Raw genomic sequence first — 24,841 nt, forward strand, 5'->3', positions numbered from 1 at the left:
GTCACCAAGGTGGACGTCCGCTCACATCTCTGCGTTTCCACAAGCGAGCGATCAGCCCAAACTTTCCAGTCGAGGAGCACGTTATAGATCTCTTCGATTACCTCATGCTCACGGCTTTGATTCAGGAGGGGAATGATTCTCTCCCTCTGCACCATTCTGGCCTCGTAGTGGCGTATTGCATTTCACATGTTTACAGAGAGAAACGCTGGAAGTGCATCAGTCTGTTACACAATTTTCTCAAGCAGGAAATCTCTCGGGTGAAAGAAAATGCAACGCTCCTACAACTGAGTTTTAGTGGCAAACAGTTCTCTCCTGTGAGAAGCACAACCATTTTATAGTTAGGGCCTTCTGATTTCCCTTTGAATTAAACAGTTCACTTTCCACAGATTTACTTAAACTCCTTGTACTATTAATAGACAAAGTTATGTTAGATAAGGAATGCAGATAGCTTAGTGGCTGCTTTAAAAGCAGGTAGACTGGCATAAAACGAACGCTGAAAAGAACAAACCCTAAACAAAGGCCATGTTTTCATTGGTAGCTGGAAGTTATTTACATTTAAAATATTACAATTTTTATCCTACCTAGTATAAAAAGCTACTTCTAGGTGGATAATGCTTAAATAAAAGGGGCACTGGCATGTTTTGTGCCTCTGTGGTAGTGCAGTAAATAATTTTACCTTCGTCTGTGGGTCAACACTTGCCCCCTGATTGACCAGGACCTCTGCAACATTGACTCTGTCTTCTTGAGCAGCTAAATGGAGAGGAGTCAAACCACTCTGAAGAAACAAACAGCAACAGTGAAGATTTCAGGAAGCCAGTAACAATGACAATGATAATTACAATAATGATAATAATCAGTCACTGAGCTTATGCTGTTTTCCAAAATGAATAACAGTGACTAAATGGCAAACTAGACATGATTGATTGCTATTGAAGAGTCTCTCACAGACCCTCAGATTAACATTTCATCTGCAGGAGGGACATACATATGCATCGTGCTTATGGTGGAATTTCTCAATACAGAATGATTTATTTATTTTGGTACTTTACAAATAAATCAAATTAAAATGGTGCTAACAAATTAATTTATTTTAAACAATACTAATAATTAAAAGCTTGCTATTGACATTACATAGCTTTAAAGAGATTTATGGGAGTTAGCTAAAGCATTGGTTAAGCACAGTGTGAGTTACTTCACCAGCCCTTATACACAGAGTCCACAGCCATATTCTGACCTTGTTGCCCAGGTTCACGTTGGCGTTCCTGGCCAGCAGCAGGGACACCATGTCGACATTGCCCTCCTGTGCGGCCAGGTGGACAGGGCTGATGCCTTGCCGGGTGGCCGCGTTGGTGTCGGCGCCGTACTCCAGCAGCGTGGTGGCGATGTCCATCTGATTCTTTTTGGCAGCGATGTGTAAAGGGGTGTAGCCATTCTAGAAGCACACCGAAAAACAGAATAACGTCAGCGTGTCGTGCTTTTCTTCAGAACCATCAAAATACCATTGGCACTTGTGCTACATGTTACGGTGCAGGAACTTAATTCGGTTATCAGCCAATTCTACGGTTCTTAATTGACAATCTCTAGTTTGTATCTATACACACAAATGAACCATCTGTTCATAATGCAGTTCTCACAACTGAAGGGTTATTTCTTCAGCTGATCAAACCTACAAAGGATGCGTCTGTGCAAGTTCACAGTGGAAAGTTACCTATATTATGAGCATGACAATTATAGGAGCAACAATAATAACAACTACACCTCACTAGAGGTTTCCTTCATGCTATAATTTACTTTACTGCACGAGTAAGCAAATGAATTAGAAACAGATTGTTTAATAAGTGGACAGGGACAGATTGTCCCACCCAAACATTCTAGGCCTGCAGCCCACGATTAGACCTCTGGGTGAATGTGTGAGTGCTGCACAGAAACAGTAAATGGCACAGAGATACAGAGATATGAATTAAAACATTTCCTAGCGCTATTGTAGATGGATGAGAGAAGCAGATGGAAGGTTATGCTAGAAGCAAATATATATCAGCAATAAGCAAAGAGAAAGGATATGGAGTAGGAAATGATGCTGGCATCCAGCTAAAGCTTTTCTTATTCAACAACAGGTCACACAAAGCATCTCGAGTCCCTAATCAATGAATCACACATTTAAATGAATGAAAAAAACATCATCCAGAAAATGTGCATTATAGATTCAGACAGTTATTTGTCCCTTCTTTCCCATAGGTCATGTATGTATTATTTACAATTAAACACAACCAAATTTAAAGGTCAAGCTTTCTATTCTTACTGCCGCACAAATGCCACGCATATGCTGTCCTATATTCTAAACCTAATTATACGTTTTTTCCATTTGCTTTTTAATCCTTTCTCCATTGAGATCCCAGTCCAATCCAATCAATGCTACAGTTATATAACAATATTCAGGACGAGCAACGCAAAAATAAATTAAATACAATCCGATATTTTGAGAATTTATTTTTCTTTAGGACTTTGGAACATTTAAATAAAGATGGAGGCTTCAAAAGCAAACAATACAAATAAATAATATTCATTACGTATATTGGAAAATAACTGGAAAATTAAGTAACTGGAAAATAAAGATCAGCACAGTTACACCTAAGGAAGAGATGAGGAATCTGACTTTTCCCCCTCATTCTAACAACTTGATTTAGCTGAGCTTTTTCAGACATTATTACTCAGACTTCTATTTCTTTGTCTAAGCAACAAAAATCCCTAGGTTACACAGATGTAAAATTAATTTACCATGTTCCACAGTCGAATGACTCAGACCGGTGCTCTCAACCCAGCAATGCCATATTTTTTAGATTTATTAGATTTCCAAAACAGTAACATTTGTACAGTACACTGGCAACAACCAAAAAATGCGGTCTTTAGTTGTCCCAAACCAATGAAAAGAGTACTGTTTGGAAGTGATGTAAAGGACAGATTTTGTCAGTTGATGCAAGGGCCAGCCAGCAGTGATTTCACAGACTGGGAGCAGGCCCGTGTAGCAGCACATCACTGGCTCACTTCACATTCGCCTAGTAATTGCTTGACATGGGGAAACAAAGGCAGTATCTAGGTCACCACTTCTGCTTTGGGATCCCACTGAGCCCCCTTTCCGACACACACACACATACAAAGTGAAGAGCTACAACTGCAAACGGCATTCATTTTTCTCAACTCCAAATTACTTCTTTGCTTTAACAGAAGTCCACCTGAGTCTGACACAAATTCAAAAGGCTAAAATGGAATCGATTTGCTTTTCATTCTGCTACCTTCCTTGCCATTTTTTTCACATGATACAAAATCACGCAGACTGCTTGTGTGTCATCACTTTCTGTCGTAGCCCTTGACCGGGAGAGTACATTTTACATCTAAGTAGAGTAATTATCCGCAGATGAGTCTGGGATGTCAGAATTCCTCATTTCTCATCTGTACACTGTTGCATATAGTATTTTAAGGACTAACTTGCAGGTACTGATAACATGAAACTATGCCATTGAAAGCCTCATTCCCTCCCCTAAGCCTCCCTACCCCCAAAAGTCACCCGGCACTTCTCGTCTCCTCTCCTGTGTGCGCCGGCGCAAGAGATGAATACCCAATTACAAAACCATTTCCCACTCAGCAAAAAAAATGTCCACAGATTGGGGGCGGAAAAAAGAAGTGGCAACAGCCCCAGGAAACAATTATTTTGTTTAGGCTTCAAATAAAGTCAGACATGTTGAGCATCTGTTTTCTAGATCTCATGGAAAAAGAGATTGTTTTCGAGTCTGAGTTAAAAATACAAAACAAACAAACAACAAACAAACAAACAAAACATCCAGAGACAGAAAGATGGGGAGTGATTTGAAGACAGACACTTCACATTCACAGGGCGGGAATGAGGAGCTGTTAGAAAGCTGTGTTTATGTGTTAGAGCAGATGTCAAGACACCTGCGGGACTGAGACGTCCATTCTAGTCTAACACACTCGGGCTTTGATTTGTACCTTTGCAGCTGCGTGGGGGGACGCTCCCTGGTCCAGGAGAAGGAGTGCCACTTTCTGGTTATCGTAGTGTGCAGCTACATGCAGTGGAGTTAAACCACTCTAAAATACATGCATAGACTCCATTAGTAGGTAGAGAATATAGACAAGTACAAAGAAGTGAGTTACATCAGCTTCTTTAACATCTTTCAAACATGTTTACAAGTGACATGGTCATTTGTGGACACAGACATTCTTGACGGTGCAACAATCAGCTGTTGAAGAGAAAACAAAACACAATGTTTCAAGAGGAAGAAACATTAAAGTCATAATAAAATACGTTGGGGGGTTTTCCGACACATGTAAAAAACACAGTCGTGCACAGAAGGGTCAAGTCGTAAATAGAAAGACATCTCATAACAGGACGTGGCGAGTTGTGTGTTTGTGGAGGCACCGCCAACTCAACCTGCATGTAGAAACCTATTGCTCAGCTATAATGAACACACAGATCTCAGCAGCTTGCGTTTCTCATTGTCAAATCGAGATGAATGCACACAGGCCGATATGTGGGAGATATTCTGCTGTCCCTTTAAGAAGGGGAACTGCAGGCACAGCTGTTAGAGCATGAGCCCACCGTGGCGCCGCCCATGCAGAGGGGGTGCTGGGAACAGGCAGCAGAGTGCTGACTCCTGACAGAATTGAGCTTTGTGTGCTCAACCCAGATCTGACAGCACAACTACATACTTTCTCCTAGCGCCAGTATGCCCAGGGCTTTTTATTGCTGATATAGGATAACGAGCATGAAAAAAAAAAATATATATATATATATATATATATACATACTACATTAAGGGAACACCATACTGAAATTTAGAAAGTTCTCTCAAAAAAGCAGGTAGTCAGAGTAAGGCGATATCTAAAGTACTAATTTATATCCACTATCTAAAGTGAACCACGGTGACTGATGACTGCAGAAAAGTTGATTTAATTAAGGAGAACACAATAAGTGGTCCTAATGTTTTCTGCAGGGAGTGTATCACATACCGATAATGCTGCATTACTTTTTCCGGATTGTTTCGTTTGAGGGAGACTCCATTCAGCTGACAGCACTTAGTAATTCTTTTGTTTCAGAAGCTTTCGAGAACAACTAGAAACCCTGCAAGCAATTACTTTGTAAGTGGAAACCAAGACAATTCCCACTGCAATCTGCAGTCAGTTCTTGGAAATGGGAGGCACGCTGGACAGTGTTATAAGAAAAACAAAACACATTGGAAAAAAAAAGTTTTTCTTCAAGGACTGCAAGCTAATGTTCGAGATTTGTCATTTGAGCTGCACGAATTGCAGCCAAGAATGTGCACAAGATACAACTTTTTACTATCAATCAATTATTATAAGATATTTTACTATAAATTATTAAAATAAACTTTCTGCTTTAAAAAATATGTATTTTAAAATAATGTATAAATGAAGGAAGGTACTATTGTCAAACCTTTTGGGAAAATGTCACTTTTCTTTGAGAACAATAGTTTTTACAATTAAACATACTCTCCTTTACAGTATGGTAAATACATACATTTTCACAGAATACACTTAATTGCCATTTCCCCATGGAAAAAGTCCACAATGTCATTATCTTCCATGGTGGCAGAGAGGTGGTGCTCAGCAAGGCCTACCTTTCCCGCAGCATCGGGTGACGCATTCTTCTGCAGCAGCAGGTTGGCAACCTCAATTTTCCCATATTTAGCCGCCACATGTAAAGGAGTAAATCCTTTCTGCAGAGACAAAATCAAACGTGTTCAGTGGTGCAGCCCTTGTGTTAGGAAGCACTCGGAAAACCGTGTCCTGAAACATTACTAAAGATGTGCAATGGACAGATGTGTATATATAAAGGGTATTTACCCTGACAAACTTCATTCTTCTTGTTTGTTATTTTTTTGGATTGTTGTCATGTTTTTGGTTTGTTATTTTCCTGTTTACATATTAATCCTGAGCCCATCATCAGTGTGAGGAAATGTACCACTGTTATTGATTCTCGTTTTGGCACACAGGATTCTATTCATCACACTTTTTAAAGCTTTTAGCGCCATTTCTGCTCATGGAAAACATTAAAAATCAATTTGACTGTGTACCCGATCCTCCGGGTGCGCTCATTATAGTAAGACCTGACACCATGTGGCCTAGTTATTTTGGAATTTGTTGTGGGCATTTTATCATCTAATTGCAAAATGTAACCAAAATAAAATACCGTGCCTCCTAAAGATGCTGTTTCCCACTGAAGTATATTGATGTTTACATTTATGGAAAGAAAAACAATCTGGTGCAGTGTTAAAAATAGTATCTAATTGCTATGATTTAAATGTTATTCCCATTTCAAACCGAGCTAACATCAAAGTAGGGTTCATTTCGAATAGAACACAGTATGTCAATGAAAAACCCATTATGTTACATTATATTACACCAAAAAAAATGTGGTATGTTTTTTGTTTGCATGGTGATCTAACACTTGCCACAGCCCTGTAAGCATTCTTCTCGAATACCCTCCCATGCAGTGCGCGCCTGTCTGCTGACAGATGTTTCTTGCTGCGTATCACTGTGTGTATGCTCAGTGGGGTTTGCCAATCATTAATCTGTGCTTCAGACGAGGGTCACCTTCTGGAAACGTACCAGACTGCAGTCGCATTTCAAGTACATAGGAGGGGATTACAGCACTGCTGGCAGAAGCAAACCATCAGCGGTCTCCGTGTGTAGTCTCTATGTAGAAGGTGTCTTTGTCTGCCTTTCTCTGCAGTCCACCTTCACGACTATGCAGAACATTCATTACTGATTTAATAAGCGTGAGAAATGACTTTAGGCTTAAAGGGGCCATGTTGAAATGCACGTGTCATTCAAGCTAATATGCGTCACCCTTTTTTACGGGCCTAAATGGTATTTTTGTAACCAGAGTTTCAATTACGTTTATTATGACTATTATTGACTGTATTCTTTCTCTGTCTATAATTAAAGATTAAATGTCCTGTCATTAAAAACAATCTTGATGGTAGTTTTTGTGAGTGCAAGCACATCAGAATTGTAACCTTGTTTATGCAGAGACCTGGAGTTATGAGATGTGGACTGTTTAATAGGAGCATGTGACGGTAACAAAAGAGAGGAGACCACTCTGATGGCCTTGGTAGTCTATATACAGTGGGGGAAAAAAGTATTTGATCCCCTGCTGATTTTGTACGTTTGCCCACAGAAAAATGCATTTAAAAAAAGTTATACATTGATTTGCATGTTAATGAGGGAAATAAGTATTTGACCCCTTCGACTTAGTACTTCATGGCAAAACCCTTGTTGGCAATCACAGAGGTCAGACGTTTCTTGTAGTTGGCCACCAGGTTTGCACACATCTCAGGAGGGATTTTGTCCCACTCCTCTTTGCAGATCCTCTCCAAGTCATTAAGGTTTCGAGGCTGACGTTTGGCAACTCGAACCTTCAGCTCCCTCCACAGATTTTCTATGGGATTAAGGTCTGGAGGCTGGCTAGGCCACTCCAGGACCTTCATGTGCTTCTTCTTGAGCCACTCCTTTGTTGCCTTGGCTGTGTGTTTTGGGTTATTGTCATGCTGGAATACCCATCCACGACCCATTTTCAATGCCCTGACTGAGGGAAGGAGGTTCTCACCCAAGATTTGATGGTACATGGCCCCGTCCATCATCCCTTTGATGCGGTGCAGTTGTCCTGTCCCCTTAGCAGAAAAACACCCCCAAAGCAAAATGTTTCCACCTCCATGTTTGACGGTGGGGATGGTGTTCTTGGGGTCATTCCTCCTCCTCCAAACACGGCGAGTTGAGTTGATGCCAAAGAGCTCGATTTTGGTCTCATCTGACCACAACACTTTCACCCAGTTCTCCTCTGAATCATTCAGATGTTGGCAAACTTCAGACGGGCCTGTACATGTGCTTTCTTGAACAGGGGGGCCTAGCGGGCACTGCAGGATTTCAGTGCTTCACGGCATAGTGTGTAACCAATTGTTTTCTTGGTGACTATGGTCCCAGCTGCCTTGAGATCATTAACAAGATCCTCCCGTGTAGTTCTGGGCTGATTCCTCACCGTTCTCATGATCATTGAAACTCCACGAGGTGAGATCTTGCATGGAGCCCCAGACCAAGGGAGACTGACAGTTATTTTGTGTTTCTTCCATTTGCGAATAATCGCACCAACTGTTGTCACCTTCTCACCAAGCTGCTTGGCGATGGTCTTGTAGCCCATTCCAGCCTTGTGTAGGTCTACAATCTTGTCCCTGACATCCTTGGACAGCTATTTGGTCTTGGCCACGGTGGAGAGTTTGGAATCTGATTGATTGATTGCTTCTGTGGACAGGTGTCTTTTATACAGGTAACGAGCTGAGATTAGGAGCATTCCCTTTAAGAGAGTGCTCCTAATCTCAGCTCGTTACCTGTATAAAAGACACCTGGGAGCCAGAAATCTTGCTGATTGATAGGGGATCAAATACTTATTTCCCTCATTAACATGCAAATCAATGTATAACTTTTTTGAAATGCGTTTTTCTGGATTTTTTTGTTGTAATTCTGTCTCTCACTGTTAAAATACACCTACCATTAAAATTATAGACTGATCATTTATTTGTCAGTGGGCAAACGTACAAAATCAGCAGGGGATCAAATACTTTTTTCCCTCACTGTACATGTTATTGTGCTGTGAGCTGCAGCAGGGCGGTATGGTACACGATAGTACTGGAGAAAGGTTTTCGGAGCGCCAGTTTCATGTGTCACGTCTTAAGTCCTCCGTTCTGTACTGTATTGTATTGCACATGTTAGTGTCAGGGTGAAAGACGGCAGAGAACAGCTGAAAGGTCTGCAGAACCCCAGAGGAACATGCAACTCTGATCAGCATGGGACGACGAGGGAGTCACTGACCTTGGTGGTGACGGCCAGAGAAGCTCCATGTTCCAGCAGCACCGAGGCCACGTCTCCATGCCCCTCGCGGGCAGACAGGTGCAGGGGAGTGTACCCAGAAGTGGTGGAGGCATCTGGAGACGCCCTGTGCTGCAACAGCTGCTGGACAATATCCGCTTTGCCCAGCCGGCTTGCGATATGGAGCGGAGTCTGGTCATCCTGCAAGCATTAATATTTCATACGTAAGTGTGCAATAAAAACTGCGAGTTAGTCCTTAATGTCCCCTTCCTGATCCCTTGACCGCTTATTCCAGGAAGCCATTATTACAATGAGTGGTAGTTAACCAGACATATAACTTTGCATGACTTTTTAATGGCCAGTTTCTTCTTCTATGTAAATGGCCAACTTCAAGCAGTCAACAGTTTCTTGCAGATATAAGAGATTCCTCCAGAAGAAAAAACAGGCACATGCAATCAGTCCAAAGAAATCCCCCCCCCACTCTGAAATGGCCTCCAAACAGCACACAATGCCTTAAATGGGTTAAACTGCAAAACTAAAAATATCGCTGTTCTTCAAACCTCTAGAGGTCACCACAGGAATTTCTTATACATTTTCTACAGAAGAATTTAATCTTATACCTTATGGCACAGCAGAGACCGCTTTCAAGTGAGTCGTGTACATTTTTGGGGGAATTAGAAAAACATTTGGGACTTGAAAGTCAACTATATGAAAACAAGCTACACAAACATATCTCCATATATCTATACACCAATAACACATTATTATATTCCATGAAATACAGACATAAATGCAAATGCCAGTGACTTTGGAAAACTTCCAGATCCACCAGAGAAAAGTTCCTACAGACTTTTTCACTCCAGTCACATAGTACCATTCCTGCACATAATTAACTCTATAATATTTAAACCTACCTTAGCCTTTGCCTCCACTTGAGCCCCGTTCTGCACCAGATATTTCACAACGTCTGCTTGTCCAGCCCTGGCTGCCATGTGCAGAGCTGTTTCTCCCCTCTGCAAAACAAAAGGAAAACTTCTGGGAAGGTGTAACGGAGCTCCAACACAGATCCTTTGTTTCTGTTGCCCATGCATCAAAGAGAAACCCTCTCCCCATACTGTCTGCTAGCCGTGTTATGACTGCTGAAATGAAAGGCAGCCCTGTGCCTTGAGCGCAGCAAAGCCCGAGATACGTTACTAAGGTAACTAAACTGTAGTTAAGTCTAATGAATTGGTAAACCTTTTGGAAAACTATGATTATGGTGTTACTGTACACCCTGCCGTAACCCCCTCTAATTACAGTGTTAGCACAACCTGAGTTTTGAGTTCTGAGGCAGCATATGCTACAAATATGTCATTAAACAAAGAAAAAGAAACAAGAATTGGGGGAAGGTTAACGAAATGGAAATTGTTTAAAATTAGATCGTCAAATGGACAGAGGAAAAGCTGAGGGAGTTTTGTTGTTTTACTCCGTAAGATAGAAAGGAGTGTTTCAAGGCTGCAATATAAGCTTGTCTACCAGTTTCTCATTTGTTTATGTCAGATTCTAGTATCATCCCCTCTCTGGCTGCTTGTCTTGTACGTGATGTCATTAAGGCTACCTGAACAACATCTTTCCCAGCACTCACCACATTAGTTGTATTTGGCGATGCTCCGTGATGCGTTAATTGAGAGACGATATTTTCATGTCCCATAAAAGCGGCGACGTGTATTGGTGTCAGTCCCGACTGCAATAAAACCAAATCATTTTGCAATACAGTTTGAGAATATTAAACAAACGAAGGGATTTTGCAATCTAACTAGGATTAAGTATACATTGTATGGTTAAGTGTAATACTGTAAGCAATGTAATCAGCATATCTGATGGGCTATGTCAATTTAAACATCTTAATTTCAGTTAATGGAAATTAATGATTCAAAAAAGTACACAAGCCTCAATCATACTTATGCATAACAGTAGACTTAGCTTTGGAGACTGATGTGATCATTTCAAATAAAAGCTACATCTAACCAAACAGTAAACACAAAGCACTAAAGCATTGATAACCACTTTAAGCTGTGTCACTATGTGACTAGTGTAAACATGCTTTATTAAACTTTATCAGTCAGTAATTAGGGATATAAGAGGGCTTTCTGTTTTGGTTTCTCCTACCTCAGTCACAGCTTGAATTGATGCTCCATGTTTCAGCAGAAGCTCCATCACTTTAATACGGTTCTTCTTGCAAGCGATATGAAGTGGCGTAAAACCATTCTAAAAATAAAACATGTAATACTCTTTAGACATTTTGGCACAGTATAGTGAACATGGAGTATCTAAAAAAAAAAAAAAAGAAGCTTTTAATGTTTTGCTCAGATGTTTACCAGTTAGGGTAACCATATAAACATGTGTGCAGTTAATAAAGATTTATATGAAGAATAATTAGGCTCCTCAGATGCAGTAATGTCGAGGCTTTGGCACAACTCTACTTCTTCCTCATTTCCTCTGTGCTTCTTCCTTATTTTTTCAATAAACTTCATTGACACGCCCATTATGTTCAAATTACTTAAGTGCATGACAACATACTCAGTATAATTTGCCAGTTTTATTAACCTTTTAGCTTCTGCAAGTCAGAAACATGCACAGCAGAAGAGGATATGGTCAGATTCATATAATGTCCCGCTTATGTATGCAATTTACTTCACTCAGAGATTAATAGAGGACCTTTAGAAAAGCTGCAGCCACATAACAGACTCTTAAACTCTTCATGTATTAATTTACTTTCTTTGCAGCTTCAAAATCTGAGTGTGGGGAGCACGGGAGGGGGTGAGTGTGTTATTTTTAATGAGTGAGTAAGGCAAAAGAATGACTTAAGAGCTCCACCCAAGGAAGAACCGGCTCACGGCTGGTAAGAGGCATCATTTCCTTGCCTCTCAACTCACCAGTGCTTTGGCATTAGGGTTAGCCTTCTTGTCCAGAAGGACCTTGGCAACCTTGTAGTGACCACAGTGAGCCGCAACGTGTAGCGCTGTCAGATAGTCATTGGTGACGTCATCGACCGGCACATTATGCTGAAGCAAGAGCTGGACACAGTTCAGATGATCTCCTTGCGTCGCCATGTGCAGTGGAGACAGCCCGTTCTGTGGAGCATAGATGCACAATTATATTAGCACCCCCCTGATAAAGCTGTTTGAGGTCTGAGCACAAGATTTTCCTGGAAACGTTACAGGACGTACAATAACAGAGCAAGAGAGAGAGAGAGAGAGAGAGAGAGAGAGAGAGAGAGAAAGAGAGGAAAACACGAGCGACAACACAAGGACAGATCAACAACATCAAGATCAACAGTCTGTGAATATGTTGAGTCTGATACGATATCCGTAACAGAAAAATGCAAAGCAACAACAACAAAAATGAGTTCTGATGCAAAGGTCAAATCCACTTTCTCAGAATACGTTTACCTCAGAAAGGCAAATATACTCAACCCATATCAGTTAACAATTAGGCTGTAAGTATAAGATACTTTTTGCAACAGCAGAGCACCTCTTTACAAAGGTTTACTTCCTAAATAAAAGGTAAAGGAACCAGTAGGGATACCTTTGTTTTGGACAGGATAGGGGCTCCACGGTCCAGCAGCATTTCGACCACTTGCTCGTGGCCACTTCGAGCTCCACAGTGTAAAGGGGTCAGTCCATCCTGGTTTGGAGAGAGAGGGTTCAGCTATATGTATAGACATGACATTTTTGCATCCATGTATACAAACACAAATACTTATGCGGTTCGCCTCTTTTTAAATTCAGAATCCAAATAAAAACAGATTGGTCAGATTGGTGATCCACTCAAAATGTATTGATAATGAGAAGTTCTCTCACCGAAACTCAAAACAGGGTCTAGAATCAGACAAATCCCTTTGACATACCTTTACAAACTTAAAAGATTAAGGTACAACATGTAGAGATGATACCAAGGCTTGTTTATGTTTTCAGTTTTCTCTTACGGGAGGTGGGTGGAGCTTCAAAAAATGTATCAGAAAACAAGATTCCTAACCCAGCTGCAAACATATGCTTTACAGCTTTTATATAAAACATATGTTCCCTTTTTAATAATTCAACATGTTGCTGTTGTTGTTTGTTCACATAACTCATACATGCTGTATACTTTGGATTACTCCCTGGACACGGAGCCAAGTCTTTCTTTCGAACAAAGAGGGAGATGCCAAATCCAGCCCCAGAGCGACTCTCTCTCCATGAGAAATAGCGAGCGGGAAAGTGGGGGCTTTCCAGTGATGACATCCCTGACTTTACTTGTCCGGGCCCACCTCGATGTACTAGCTTTCATCACCCGCAGATTAAACGGGAAGTATGTCTGGGTAACTGTCCCTCTCCCCCACCCTCAGGCAAACAGAACTGGTTCATACACGAAACAGATGTGACAATGCATTCAAAATGACATCAACACCTATTTTTGTTAAAAGGTAGCAAACACATTCTCTTATGTGTTGCTTTTTCCCAATCCGTTAGTGCAATTGCTTCAGTTTCTAATTTGATTATGTGTTGTGGCCATTATGTTGGAATACAAAATAAAAACACTCTTCCTAATGATTAGTTTTTTCCGTTTGTTTGCTCCATCAAATAAACATGCCCCTCCGGATCATGGAACCAAAATGGAAAATCCCTCTCCCACAGACTTCTCATTTCCATCAGCTTGAAACACTGCGTGGCTCCTCTTCGAAAGCTCTGGTTAGTCTCACCTTTGTTTTGGCATCAATTTTGGCTCCTCGCTCCAACAGCAGTTTGACCATATTTCCATTGCCTCTCTTTGAAGCAACATGCAGTGGTGTGATGTCGTTCTGTGAAAGATAACACATGGATTCAAATCAACCAGACACACACACACACACACACACACACACACACACACACACACACACACACACACACATTTTATGAATAAATAAGACTGGAGTCGTCGTACTTTATATTTTTATCGTGCAATTCAGTGGCTGTGTTTATGTGCTGTGTTACTCAAATAATGCCATTCCTTCCCTGAATGTCCTGTGAGGAATGGCTTCTCTTTGCATCTCACCTGCTGTAATTCATCATTGTGACAGAAGCAGTAAATCGCTACACATGACACAATAAACCTGCCCTCTTGTTGTTTTTGTTTACTTGTTCCAGATCTTTTTCTTTCTTTCTTTCTTTCTTTCTTTTTACACTAAAATAGCACAAAGCAGTAATATTCCATTCGCTTTGGGTCATTTTTGCTATGTTTTCATTTCAGCAGAGTGTATATCTGCTCCCTGGTTCGAAGGGGTTTTTTGATATTGTGTAACACCACCCTCTAGTGACGACTTCCAATATACTTCTGCCATTTTGGCATCATTTTTGCATATTAAATATTTAATAGTTCCTTCCTTTTCAGAAGGCTTTCGTTTTTGCTACATTATATGAACTCATACAGGAAACGCATTGGTGAGACACACTGAAGGGAGTTTATTCATAATACAGGCCATTGTCTAACCTCCATCCTAATTATAAGACGTGTGTTTTTGGATTTGTACTCATGGGTTATGGGGTAGATACCCAAAACAGTGGAAGCCTCTGAGAAATCCACCTGAAATTCTAAATATTGTGATATATATGAAACGACTGTTTTTGAAACTTAATAGGGCTGGATTTCAATGCCTGCACTTCACATGGTCTAATTGATGATGTACTCTGACACAGTGGATTCATTTTGAAATTCCTGGATTAATCAGACCCATATTTCTCTAATTCCTATGGTCATATTTCACACGATGCTGGAAGATGCAGGAGTGGGCAGAAGGCCTGGCCAATCAGCAGGGGAAAGAGGTGTGGTTCTGGCTGGGTCTGCTGGCTGGGGGACGGTGGAGGAAGGACCCCAGCAACTGAACTCAGTGTATCATACATCTTGGCATGACTTGGGGGCAGGTATCCATTAACACGAGGCTTCAGCAGGGAAAAAAATCCCAATTCCAAACTCTACAATCCATAATAGACATATTAATGTTTTCTGGTGTTTCATAAATGTAGTTATGAGATATTGTCAATTCTGAACACTTTAAAGCAGGGAGTACCTACATAAGTGTGTATTAAGACTGTGAAGACTGTGTCCCGTGATTGTCGCAGGCCTTACCCTGGCTGTGAAATCCACAGCAGCTCCACGGTTCAGCAGCAGCGTCGCTACGTTGATATTCCCATAATGAGCTGCGATATGAAGGGGAGTGAAGCCACTCTAAGGGAGAAACAGAGCAAAAAAATAGGAGCACAGTGAATGAAATGCAACTGAGATAAGGCACGGATTAAAACCAACCACCATTCATAGGGTCCCATATGGAAGAGGAATGTATATGTGTGTGTGTGTGTGTGTGTGTGTGTGTGTGTGTGTGTGTGTGTGTGTGTGTGTGTGTGTGTGTGTGTGTGTATATATCAACAGATCAGAAACCACAGTAATAGGAGGGGGACATTCTACCTTCTTGAAAAACATCAAAAAGTGGTGAAGAAAGAGATCTGAACAGGGCCACCACTCACAATCACACACAAGCAAACATAACCAACACAAACCACACACACACGACACAGGCAAGGAGAGCATAGGCAGCCAAACAAAAGAAGACGACATTGCAGCTATTAATCAAATTCAAAATAAGTCCCGGGGCGGGGCCATAAATCCCCTGGGAGCTAATTTGCATAGCCCTTCCCCATGGTCATGCAGATAGACATAGGCAGGCATTTTCCATCTGTTTTTCTATTTAGTGACAAAGTGTGTGAAAAGGTAACACATAAAATCTTCTAATTATGTATTATTACTTATGGTAGATTTTCTATTAATTCTTTCCATAAATTATATTAATATGCTACATAATTTCTTTAAATTATCCCAGAAATCATGTTTTCAATATTATTGTAAATGTATATATTGTTTGCATATTCCTAAGATATAATATATATTTGATAAAACCATTCTGTATATATATAAAAATTAAACGTGAACTAAATGATAGACAGATGGACAGATAGATAGCATATAATGTATTTTTGATCTATTTTGAAATATTGAATTTATTGTAATATATTCTTGAATATATATATTGTATTACACACAGCATATATTACTGAAAGTGAATACAATGCATTAAATCCATGTATGGGTATTTGAAACACATTAATATATTTCTCTTCCATGTGGAACCACCCCTGCCCCGAGAACCCAACCACCACCAACAAAGCCCAGCCAAAGGAGCATCAAATCCATTCAAGAGGTTGTCTTTATGATTTCCAATAATACAAAGAGGTTTTTCACATCTGCTTCGACAGCCGTCTGCAGATTTCACAGGATCAGAGAAGAAATACAACCCTTCATTTCTTGTGTGATACATTTAAGACGTGGAGATTCTGCAGCCTATTTGTTTACGATCTGAGCTTCTTTAGCATAGCAAGCTCCTTAGTAATCCAGCCCCCCATCACCAACCACAGAACATCCCCACAGAGAGGCCCGTTGCTCAGGACTGATCTGTGACTCCAACTACTCACTGTATGTTCTTGTCTTATTGCATTTTAACCTGCAAGCATTGGTAGAATATGTTATTACAGGTGAAAGAATGCAGATAAGGCTAGGATTGTCCTATCAAATCTGTAGTTCATCAAACTTCCCATTCTGTACATGCTGAAGTGCAATTGAAACATTCGACCAAATAAAAAACAACAAATTAATCAGAAATTAACAATAAAAACTAATTGGTGGAGGCTTAACATTAAGTATTGTAATAGTAATTTACAATAAGCAGGTTCAGACTCTCATGCATTTTTGTTTCTACAATTACTCTACTTTAAGGATATCTGCAATATGTCTCTATTAAGAGTAAAAGCACATTCTTTTTAATAAGCTATTAACATAACGCATTCATAAATTGAAAAAATGTAGGAACTATTTTTTCCAGTAGCCTCTGTTGAAGTGCATAGACAGGTTTGGACAACCAATTAGGACTGATATCAAAGGAATTATTGTGTTTGCAAGGGTGGGGGGGAGTGTATGGACACAATATTGCAATTCCAAAATTAATTAATCCTTGTGCAGCTGTGCACACATTATTTGTTACAGTATAGAAGTACATGGAGTTCATTGTATTGCTGAAACAGCAAAGGTAGATCAAATTCTGTCAGAACAAGACAAGGACAGCCTGAGTACGATCATCTTCGTTGGTCTGTTTAATTACAGGTATTTTCATATCAATCATCCAATAATCCACTGCAAAGCAGGTGGTGTCACTGTTAATGATTCCCCGTTTCCTGTTAGCTCGGTGTTATTGGTTATTGTGTGGTCACCAACAGCTTTGAAGGGAATTATCGCTATTATAAACCATAGGAGCACTGAATCAAATGTTTGTCTGACAAAAATCTAATTCCACCACAAGGAAGAAATGCTTACACTGATGAGTGGCAAAGGATACAAAAGCATTTCAAATATATCGCTGTATAAAATTTAAAATGGATCGACCCCCCTGGGCTGCGTCGTGTTTCAGATAAAGTTCCATAAGGTTTATAATATTCGTTTTTCCAAGAGCAGATTTTCTTTACACGTTTGTTATTCTTGATTCGGTGTTAAGGGTTTAACTTTGGTTGAGATCATGCAGTGTCGTTAGACCCAATCCCCCCACTTACAAGCCTCTCAGAAAACTATATGCATTTGCAAATGCTGTAGCGAGCCTAGCAGCCATGCTGACCGAAGAAAAAATATTTGAAGAAGATTGCACAATCTGGAATCGTTAGGACCCTTTCTTTTTTCGTTGACACCTGGAAGGGTAAGTGTCATGCAAAAGCCTGAGGATTAAGACCTAGATGCCGACTCATGACAGGGCTCTCTGCAGCTGGATAACCACGGCCTTCTTAACAGACTGCACTGCACCAAATCACATCCAGGATGAAAGATCTCGTCACCTGGTTAGGCCAAAGTCTCAAGACCTTATCTCGTTTGCTGGGTTCTTTACTGATTGATTGATTTCACTGTGAAAAAGCAAAGCCCAATCTTCAGCTGCAGAAATCCACAATCTGTGTCGATGTTATTGAGACATGCCACTTTTCGAACAGAAGCAGGAAATTTTGGAGAAAGAAAAATCAAAGCAATGCATAAAAGAGGAAAGAGATGAGGCAGCAGCAGCACTACGCGGTGGGAGTGGTGCAGTGTGTACAGTATATATATACCTCCGTCGTTCTATTCACCATCATCTACGGTCGCACAACCACCAGTGAAGAGAAGAGAAAATGCGTCGTTAGTGCACACAATGGGACCATGAAAGCACAAAGCTAGAGGATGACTTACATGACAGGAAAATCGTGATAACAAGCACGACAGACGCACGGCTCAACTGGGTGGTGCATTCCTCTTAAAAAGAACTACAGCTCGACAGGGTTAAGACAATATTGGCACATTGCTCAGCTTGTGCACTTTCACACGGGCTGAGGTTCGCAGCTATTCATTTAAAATCATAATCATTCCCTACTTGGCTTATAATACAAGCAGTTAAACAGAAATAAAATGTTTCTAATTTGGTAATTCACATACAACTTATTTATATCTAAAATTAGCGACTGTTTCTAAATTACATACTCAACCAACCCAGCTTTAATAATGACTATGTGAGAGAAAACTTTGTTTTCGTCATATACAATGCAAATCCTAAGATTTTCTCTGTATTTCTTCTTCAGTTCAAAAGCCATTTGGAAACTCATTCCACTGGCTGTTGATTGGACATTTTGAGGGAAATAACAACAGCATCCATTCTTTATATATATATATATTACTACTTCTCTCAAACATTAGTTTATAAGCTGGATATTTATTTAGCTATTCCTGCACCACCAAGTTAAAGAAAAAACAAAAACAGCTTTACAGTATTAAAGTGCTTGTTCCTATTCCACGTATATGTTTTCCCGAGCGTAAGAAGTGACCTGAACGCACCTTGGACTCCACGTCCGCGTTGTGGTCGTTCTGCAGGAGCAGCGCGGCGGCCTTGGTGTCGTCCTTCCGGGCCGCGATGTGCAGGGCCGGGAGCCGCACTTTGCCCTTGGTGTCGTTCTCCAGGAGCAGAGACACCACCTGGTCGTGTCCCTGCTGCAGGGCCACCGCCAGCGGGGTGAAGCCGTCCTAGGGGGACACAGCGCACACTTACACAGCGACCGCACAGTCTGGGAGCAGCGCACACGCACACTGGCCTTTCCGGGAAAAAAGTGCCACATTGTGATCAGGTCTGGAAGATGTATCCGATGCCAGGCCCACAATGTGACAATCTATTCATGTGAATTTGGTCTCTTTACCCACTTTGTTCACAAGGGAAGGCATTGTGGCCTACTGGCCGAAGGAGGGGACCCCATCTGATCCAAGCCATTACAAACAAAAGAGTTGGTCATTGATTAAGTTTGTGTTTTATGAACAAAGAGATATTATGATCAAAGTGAAGACGGATTGATATACAAACAGGTTAACTGTGGCACAGAAAACAGTTACTGTCCGTGCTCTCGTGATTGCACTGGCAGTAAAAAGGTATTGAAAACATTTAAATGTACCCTATTCTGTACACTTTACTGTCCATCAGTTATATCATGATTTAAGTTCGAGCTCCAATTTCAAAAAGACTTGACTTTAAACCAAAATGTTTAAAATATATCCCTTTCAAATGCGATTGAAAAAGCCTCTCCACCAATATTAAAAAAAAGATATAAAACAATAAAGAATTGCTTTCATTTTCAAACAGTCCAAAAACTCGAATGTGTTGAATGGGAAACACATTATGCCTGAAAAAATGTAATCTAAGGAGGATATTTTGTATTACCAAAGAAATACATACACACATACATACATACATACATACATAGATACATTATAAATCTATTCAAGATGAAGAATGCAATCACTTTATTATTAAATCGATATGATTACCACAGTTTTGAGCAAATAATTGAATCAAGGACATGAGACTGTTATTTACAATGCATTATTAGAGGAGCAAGATTGTATCACGAAATTATACATCCTCCCAAATCTTCTGGGGCTTTTTTTTAATTATTATTATTAAGCCTGTCTGTTAGTCATCCTAATATATCCACAAGCTGCATATGCATGCAGACATAATCTTTTGATCTGTGTAATGTCACGAGATCGCATTTTTATTAGAACCCTGCCTGGTGTGTATGAATTATTAACCACGAGGAGTTACATCAAACATAGATATGTTCCCCACCATACATAATTTAGGCAGTCTTGCCATGGCGCGGCTGCAGTCTCCGACATTTTCAAGGACGGCTTCTAAACATCCCCAGTTGTTTAGTCGATGGTCTTGACGGAAGGCCATGATGTACTGGGTGTAAGAGTCTTTACTGACAGTACAGTGCGTGATTGTGAACCCTTTTACGGTAATCCGTGCCAAGTGTTGGGCTCTAGTAATTCAATTTTCTCTCATCTATTAATCCTGGAAGGTCGTTTGACAGTGACAGATACAAACTCCGGGATGAAGTTTAGGATCTGTGTAATGCTGCTGGTCCATGCGGGTGCCCAGCAGTGCAACTGGAAGATCCAATCCAGATATCCAGAGAAAAGTAAAAAATATCACCCATAGCAGAAGGGTACTGTATCTTTCAATCATGCATGCCTTAGCAAGCACTAGCTTGATGCCAGCTGGCATGCCCAGACCCTCATTAATGAGTTATCCTCTAACAGATACTAGCATCACATCGTGTTCCCGGTGTCATCACATCTTAAATTAGCATAATACTGCAGAACACGTCTACTAGGTGGTATTTGGATGGAAACATGATAATTAATTTACTTAATAAGGTTTCCATTCTTAGAACTGGTATTTTTAAACAGGGATTTCAAGCACATTGTCAGACGAAACTCAGATATAAACGGTACAGATACACATATATATAAATTCACAGAAATGGCACATTTTTCTAATTAATCTATTTAGAAATCGCAGTCATCTATATTAGCAATAGTCAGATTATATACATCTTAACTCTGCATTACTAACTGGTACCAACACCTTGGTGTATCCCAGATTTTTGTCCTATGCTGAAATGACGTATTGGGACCCTTACCTCTGTAGCAATGCTTTGACTCGAACCATTATCAAGGAGAAACTTGACAACTTCCAGGTGGTTCTCTTGCGCTGCCATATACAACGGTGTGAAGCCATTCTGTGAAAGAGAAAGCAGGAAACTTGATTTAAATTAATTCAAATAACCCCCTGCCTGATACTGTGAGGATTCATGTTAATTTTAAGACATTGCAAAACAAGTTGTGCTTACAGAACATCATGTCACCTACGGATAACATTAATTACTTTATTCATATTCTGAGATTGGCAGGCATCATTTGCTTCTGGTATTGAAGGTCATTCCCATCAATAAACAAAAGCTAGCAAATATATTCTAAATGATGGGCTGAGAGAAGGGGTGACAGTGTAAATGCTTTAGAATATTATTTTCTGTAAGACACTTTTTGTGCAGGGGATTTTTTTTTTACTTGTCAGAGTGTGAGCCGAGAAGTCCTTTCTGAAGGAATCTGTCGAGCGAGAAGTCTGCAAACCTCCAGCAAGGAGAAAACCCTGCTGTGGATGTAAGGAATTAAGAAGCGTACAGTCCCCCCCTGGTATTAATGTCAAATCAGAACTGGGGCAAGTTTTTGTTTCCCTGTTCTGTTGTATTAACGAGAAGCACATGTCACAGAATGTACATTCACCCATCTTTTTCAGCACCGGGATGGGGGAGTCTTAATCCTGTAATAACTGCGCAGTCTTACAAAAGGGCAGCTAAATACATAGATAAGTTAAAGACTAGATGCACACACTGGACAAATGACTGGTTTGTAATTTAAGAAATGAAAATAAAAAAAACAATCATAAAACTGTCACTTATGAAATATTATTATATGTATTAATATTATTGTCAAAATTGATACTGGGTGTCAGCAAATCACCAGCATATGCTTCTGGCCATCTCAACTGCAGATGCAATAGGCAGCTTTGAAACATGCAGAGAAAACATATTTAAAAAAGAAACACATGAAACTGCCACACACAATTCACATCATAATTTCTGCTACTGCAGTAAGAACACAGGCTTTTATTGCGCTGTCATAAAAAACCTGTAAATGGCAATACATAAATAAATAAATAAACCAACACAGCATTTCATTTAGATGGGATCTCGAACAACACGAAAAAAACAATGTCATTATATTAGCAGTAGACTGAACATGAAAGCCCACAGTAATAACATTGCAGTGCTGAAGATCGGTACTGTAGCTGCACGGCAGACCTCAATTCCCTGGAGTCTGTCTGATAACCCTGTGAGTAGCAATCACACACACCCTGCCTCCCAGCCCCCGTGCTACAGCAGCCTGACAGAGACGTCCTGGAGGAATCGCACTGCCGTCTGCAGAATGCACACGTAGGTCACACTACACAGCAGCCATCTTCACTGGAGCTCATTTCAGACCCACACACACTTTCACCGGGGCCGTGCCTTATTATTCATTCTGGCCACGTAACAATGCAGTTAGTGAAACAGCGGAGACCTGATCTCGGAGACAACAGTCTAAACTGCCGTTTCCTCCGCTACGGAGCGTGGCAGAGGACATGACACTCTGTCACACACATGCACACGGAGCAGAGCCATTGCACACCTTTCAGGGCTCGAGATCATACGGCAGTCGTTTGTAAGAACTGACACGTTGAATAATTTTGGCTTTGCCTGCTTTAGTGTGGGGGAACAAACATGAGTAACTGGGTACTATAATTTGTATTAGTCTGATATAAAGTGCTTAAAGGCCTCATTATTCTTATTTTGTTGTACAGACGCCCTTACTCAGGGTGACTTATAGCTGTCACTCATCACAGCCCTGTCCTGAGAGCCAGTGCGTACGTGACACTCACTGTGAATCCAAGGGGTGCTGACACTGCAGACGCTGTTGTGTACAGACTTTATTTTGAGTGAAATATCATTGACTGATTATTATTTTTTTAACAGTCCCTCAGAGTTTATGGGGAGCGTCAGACTTTACACATCATTGCAATGTACACTAGTGTGCCTTACTGCACTGTCAGCATCCGGTGCGGTGTGGCTGCTGACAATGCAATGCATAAAACATACCACTGTGCTTTCTGATGATGTGCAGAAATGTGCCTGGCATGTCAAGTAACAGAAGGTAAGCCATGCACTCGACATTACCAGAAATAAAATACCGAATTACTCTGCAGGCCAGTCCTAAACCTGGGACTTTGTGTAGAAACAAATTTTATGAATGCCATACTAGCAAATGTAATGCAGACACAATCTGGGAGATGCTACGATTCATGAGTGTCGGCATATTGCACAAAGGGCAATATCTACAAAGTGCTTCATGTCATCACATTTATATGTCACAAATGTCACATGTTACCGCTACCACTGGCAAGAATGGCATGAGCTTTTGTAGTCATAATAACCTTGACACTAAATGGTGCTCTATGCATGTGCAAAAATAAATATTCTGATTACATCCCATATAAACAAACACCTCCTTCATGACTTCAATCGGAATTAATTCATCCGGACTGATCACATTCTCTGCATGTGAACATAGCCACCGAGACGTTTTGAATGCTATAACAATCCAATATACAAAACCAATATAAATAATACCTCTCCCGACATTTCTCAAGCATTTTCCCACACCCGTGTGTAGTTCTCACCTGGGACTGTGCGTTGACATTGGCTCCGTTTGTCACCAACTCTTTCACCACATGCGTTTGTCCAGCCAGGGAGGCTATATGCAGAGCGGTGTTTCCTTTCTGGATTTAGAGGGATATAAAAACAAGTCAGCTAATGTTTTACACCTGTCTGTGCCCAGTTGCCCCGGACAGACAGCCTTGTGTTTTCATTTGAGCGTCAACACCTATGCCAGCTCTGTGGCGTGTCTGTTGTCCAGCCTTCTATTTTTATACCCTTTAGTTCCTAAAATGTCAAGGATTTGCAGATTACTCTATGGAATCCACAGAGTATATTTTTAATCAGTCTCCAGTTTCTTTTTTGTCCCTTTTTAAACATACACTATATCACATGCATTTCTTACATTTCCTTTATTCAACATCCTTGAGAAATTATCAGAAGCAGATCAGAAGGGTATGAACTTAGATTTTCTGTGCAAATGTACCTAACGCTCAGTGAATTATAGACTGTTGCGCGATACGTACAGCTAGACTGTATTGTGAATCTTCCTCAGCTGCAATAAGTCTGTTCAGATTCCCAGGTCAATGTCATTAAAGCCTAGCTTACACAGCAGAGCTTTAAGTGAAACTCGTGTTGCCTAGCCCCCCCCAAATAAATGGGATTTCTCTGCAAATCTATCAGAATCTGCAGCTGCCCAATTATGGGGAAGGAACACAGCACTGACCTTTGTTGCCGCATCCACATTGGCTCCCAGCTTTATCAGCTCTGCGACGACCTCCACGTGGCCTTCTTTGGAAGCAAGATGGAGAGCGTTCAACCCATTCTGAGGAAGGGAAACAGGGAGTCAAGAGAGAGGTTGCAGTTCTGTGTGGACGGTGTGACACTACGGTCAAAATTATTTTTGGTTTTACTCAACAATCTGAACAGGTCAGTTTTTGACAAATCTTAGTCATCAGAAATGTTTCAGTCTGACTCGAGTTACCAACAAAGAATTATGTTAAACCGATCGCTGCTCCTCTGACAACAACAGTGTAATTATTATAATATTTCCATTTGCTGTACCTCATCAGTGGTTAAATGGTTACAATTCACACACACACTAGGGGCTATCACGAGACACCAAGTTGAGCACTTAAGATTTGCTTAAATGGTAATTCAAGACTACAAACAAAAACATTGATGTCTTGTTGTTGTTGTTGTTGTTGTTGTTGTTGTTGTTGTTGTTGTGTTTTATCATTATATAATAC

At 40.6% G+C, this 24,841-nt stretch overlaps 1 protein-coding gene across 26 annotated transcripts in view; it reads right to left on the reverse strand.

The window, feature by feature from the left end:
* The window catches only part of ank3b (ankyrin 3b), a 172,567-nt gene that overhangs the window by 43,969 nt on the left and 103,757 nt on the right, over positions 1 to 24,841 (reverse strand). For 12 of the 26 annotated variants that reach the window (XM_066693735.1, XM_066693731.1, XM_066693726.1 and 9 more), the window contains exons 3-19: positions 24,319 to 24,417; positions 23,618 to 23,716; positions 20,982 to 21,080; positions 18,844 to 19,029; positions 18,087 to 18,110; positions 15,022 to 15,120; positions 13,616 to 13,714; positions 12,463 to 12,561; positions 11,811 to 12,008; positions 11,044 to 11,142; positions 10,520 to 10,618; positions 9,810 to 9,908; positions 8,899 to 9,096; positions 5,652 to 5,750; positions 4,003 to 4,101; positions 1,235 to 1,432; positions 677 to 775 (exon numbers count right to left, since the gene is read on the reverse strand). In XM_066693735.1, the coding sequence (XP_066549832.1) occupies positions 677 to 775; positions 1,235 to 1,432; positions 4,003 to 4,101; positions 5,652 to 5,750; positions 8,899 to 9,096; positions 9,810 to 9,908; positions 10,520 to 10,618; positions 11,044 to 11,142; positions 11,811 to 12,008; positions 12,463 to 12,561; positions 13,616 to 13,714; positions 15,022 to 15,120; positions 18,087 to 18,110; positions 18,844 to 19,029; positions 20,982 to 21,080; positions 23,618 to 23,716; positions 24,319 to 24,417 (1,992 nt within the window). The remainder of the gene's footprint in view (positions 1 to 676; positions 776 to 1,234; positions 1,433 to 4,002; positions 4,102 to 5,651; positions 5,751 to 8,898; positions 9,097 to 9,809; positions 9,909 to 10,519; positions 10,619 to 11,043; positions 11,143 to 11,810; positions 12,009 to 12,462; positions 12,562 to 13,615; positions 13,715 to 15,021; positions 15,121 to 18,086; positions 18,111 to 18,843; positions 19,030 to 20,981; positions 21,081 to 23,617; positions 23,717 to 24,318; positions 24,418 to 24,841) is intronic. The other 14 variants (XM_066693741.1, XM_066693727.1, XM_066693737.1 and 11 more) reach the window with 3 other exon arrangements.

The sequence above is a fragment of the Amia ocellicauda genome, chromosome 20 (genome assembly GCF_036373705.1).
Source record: "Amia ocellicauda isolate fAmiCal2 chromosome 20, fAmiCal2.hap1, whole genome shotgun sequence".
Taxonomy (NCBI): Eukaryota; Metazoa; Chordata; class Actinopteri; order Amiiformes; family Amiidae; genus Amia; species Amia ocellicauda.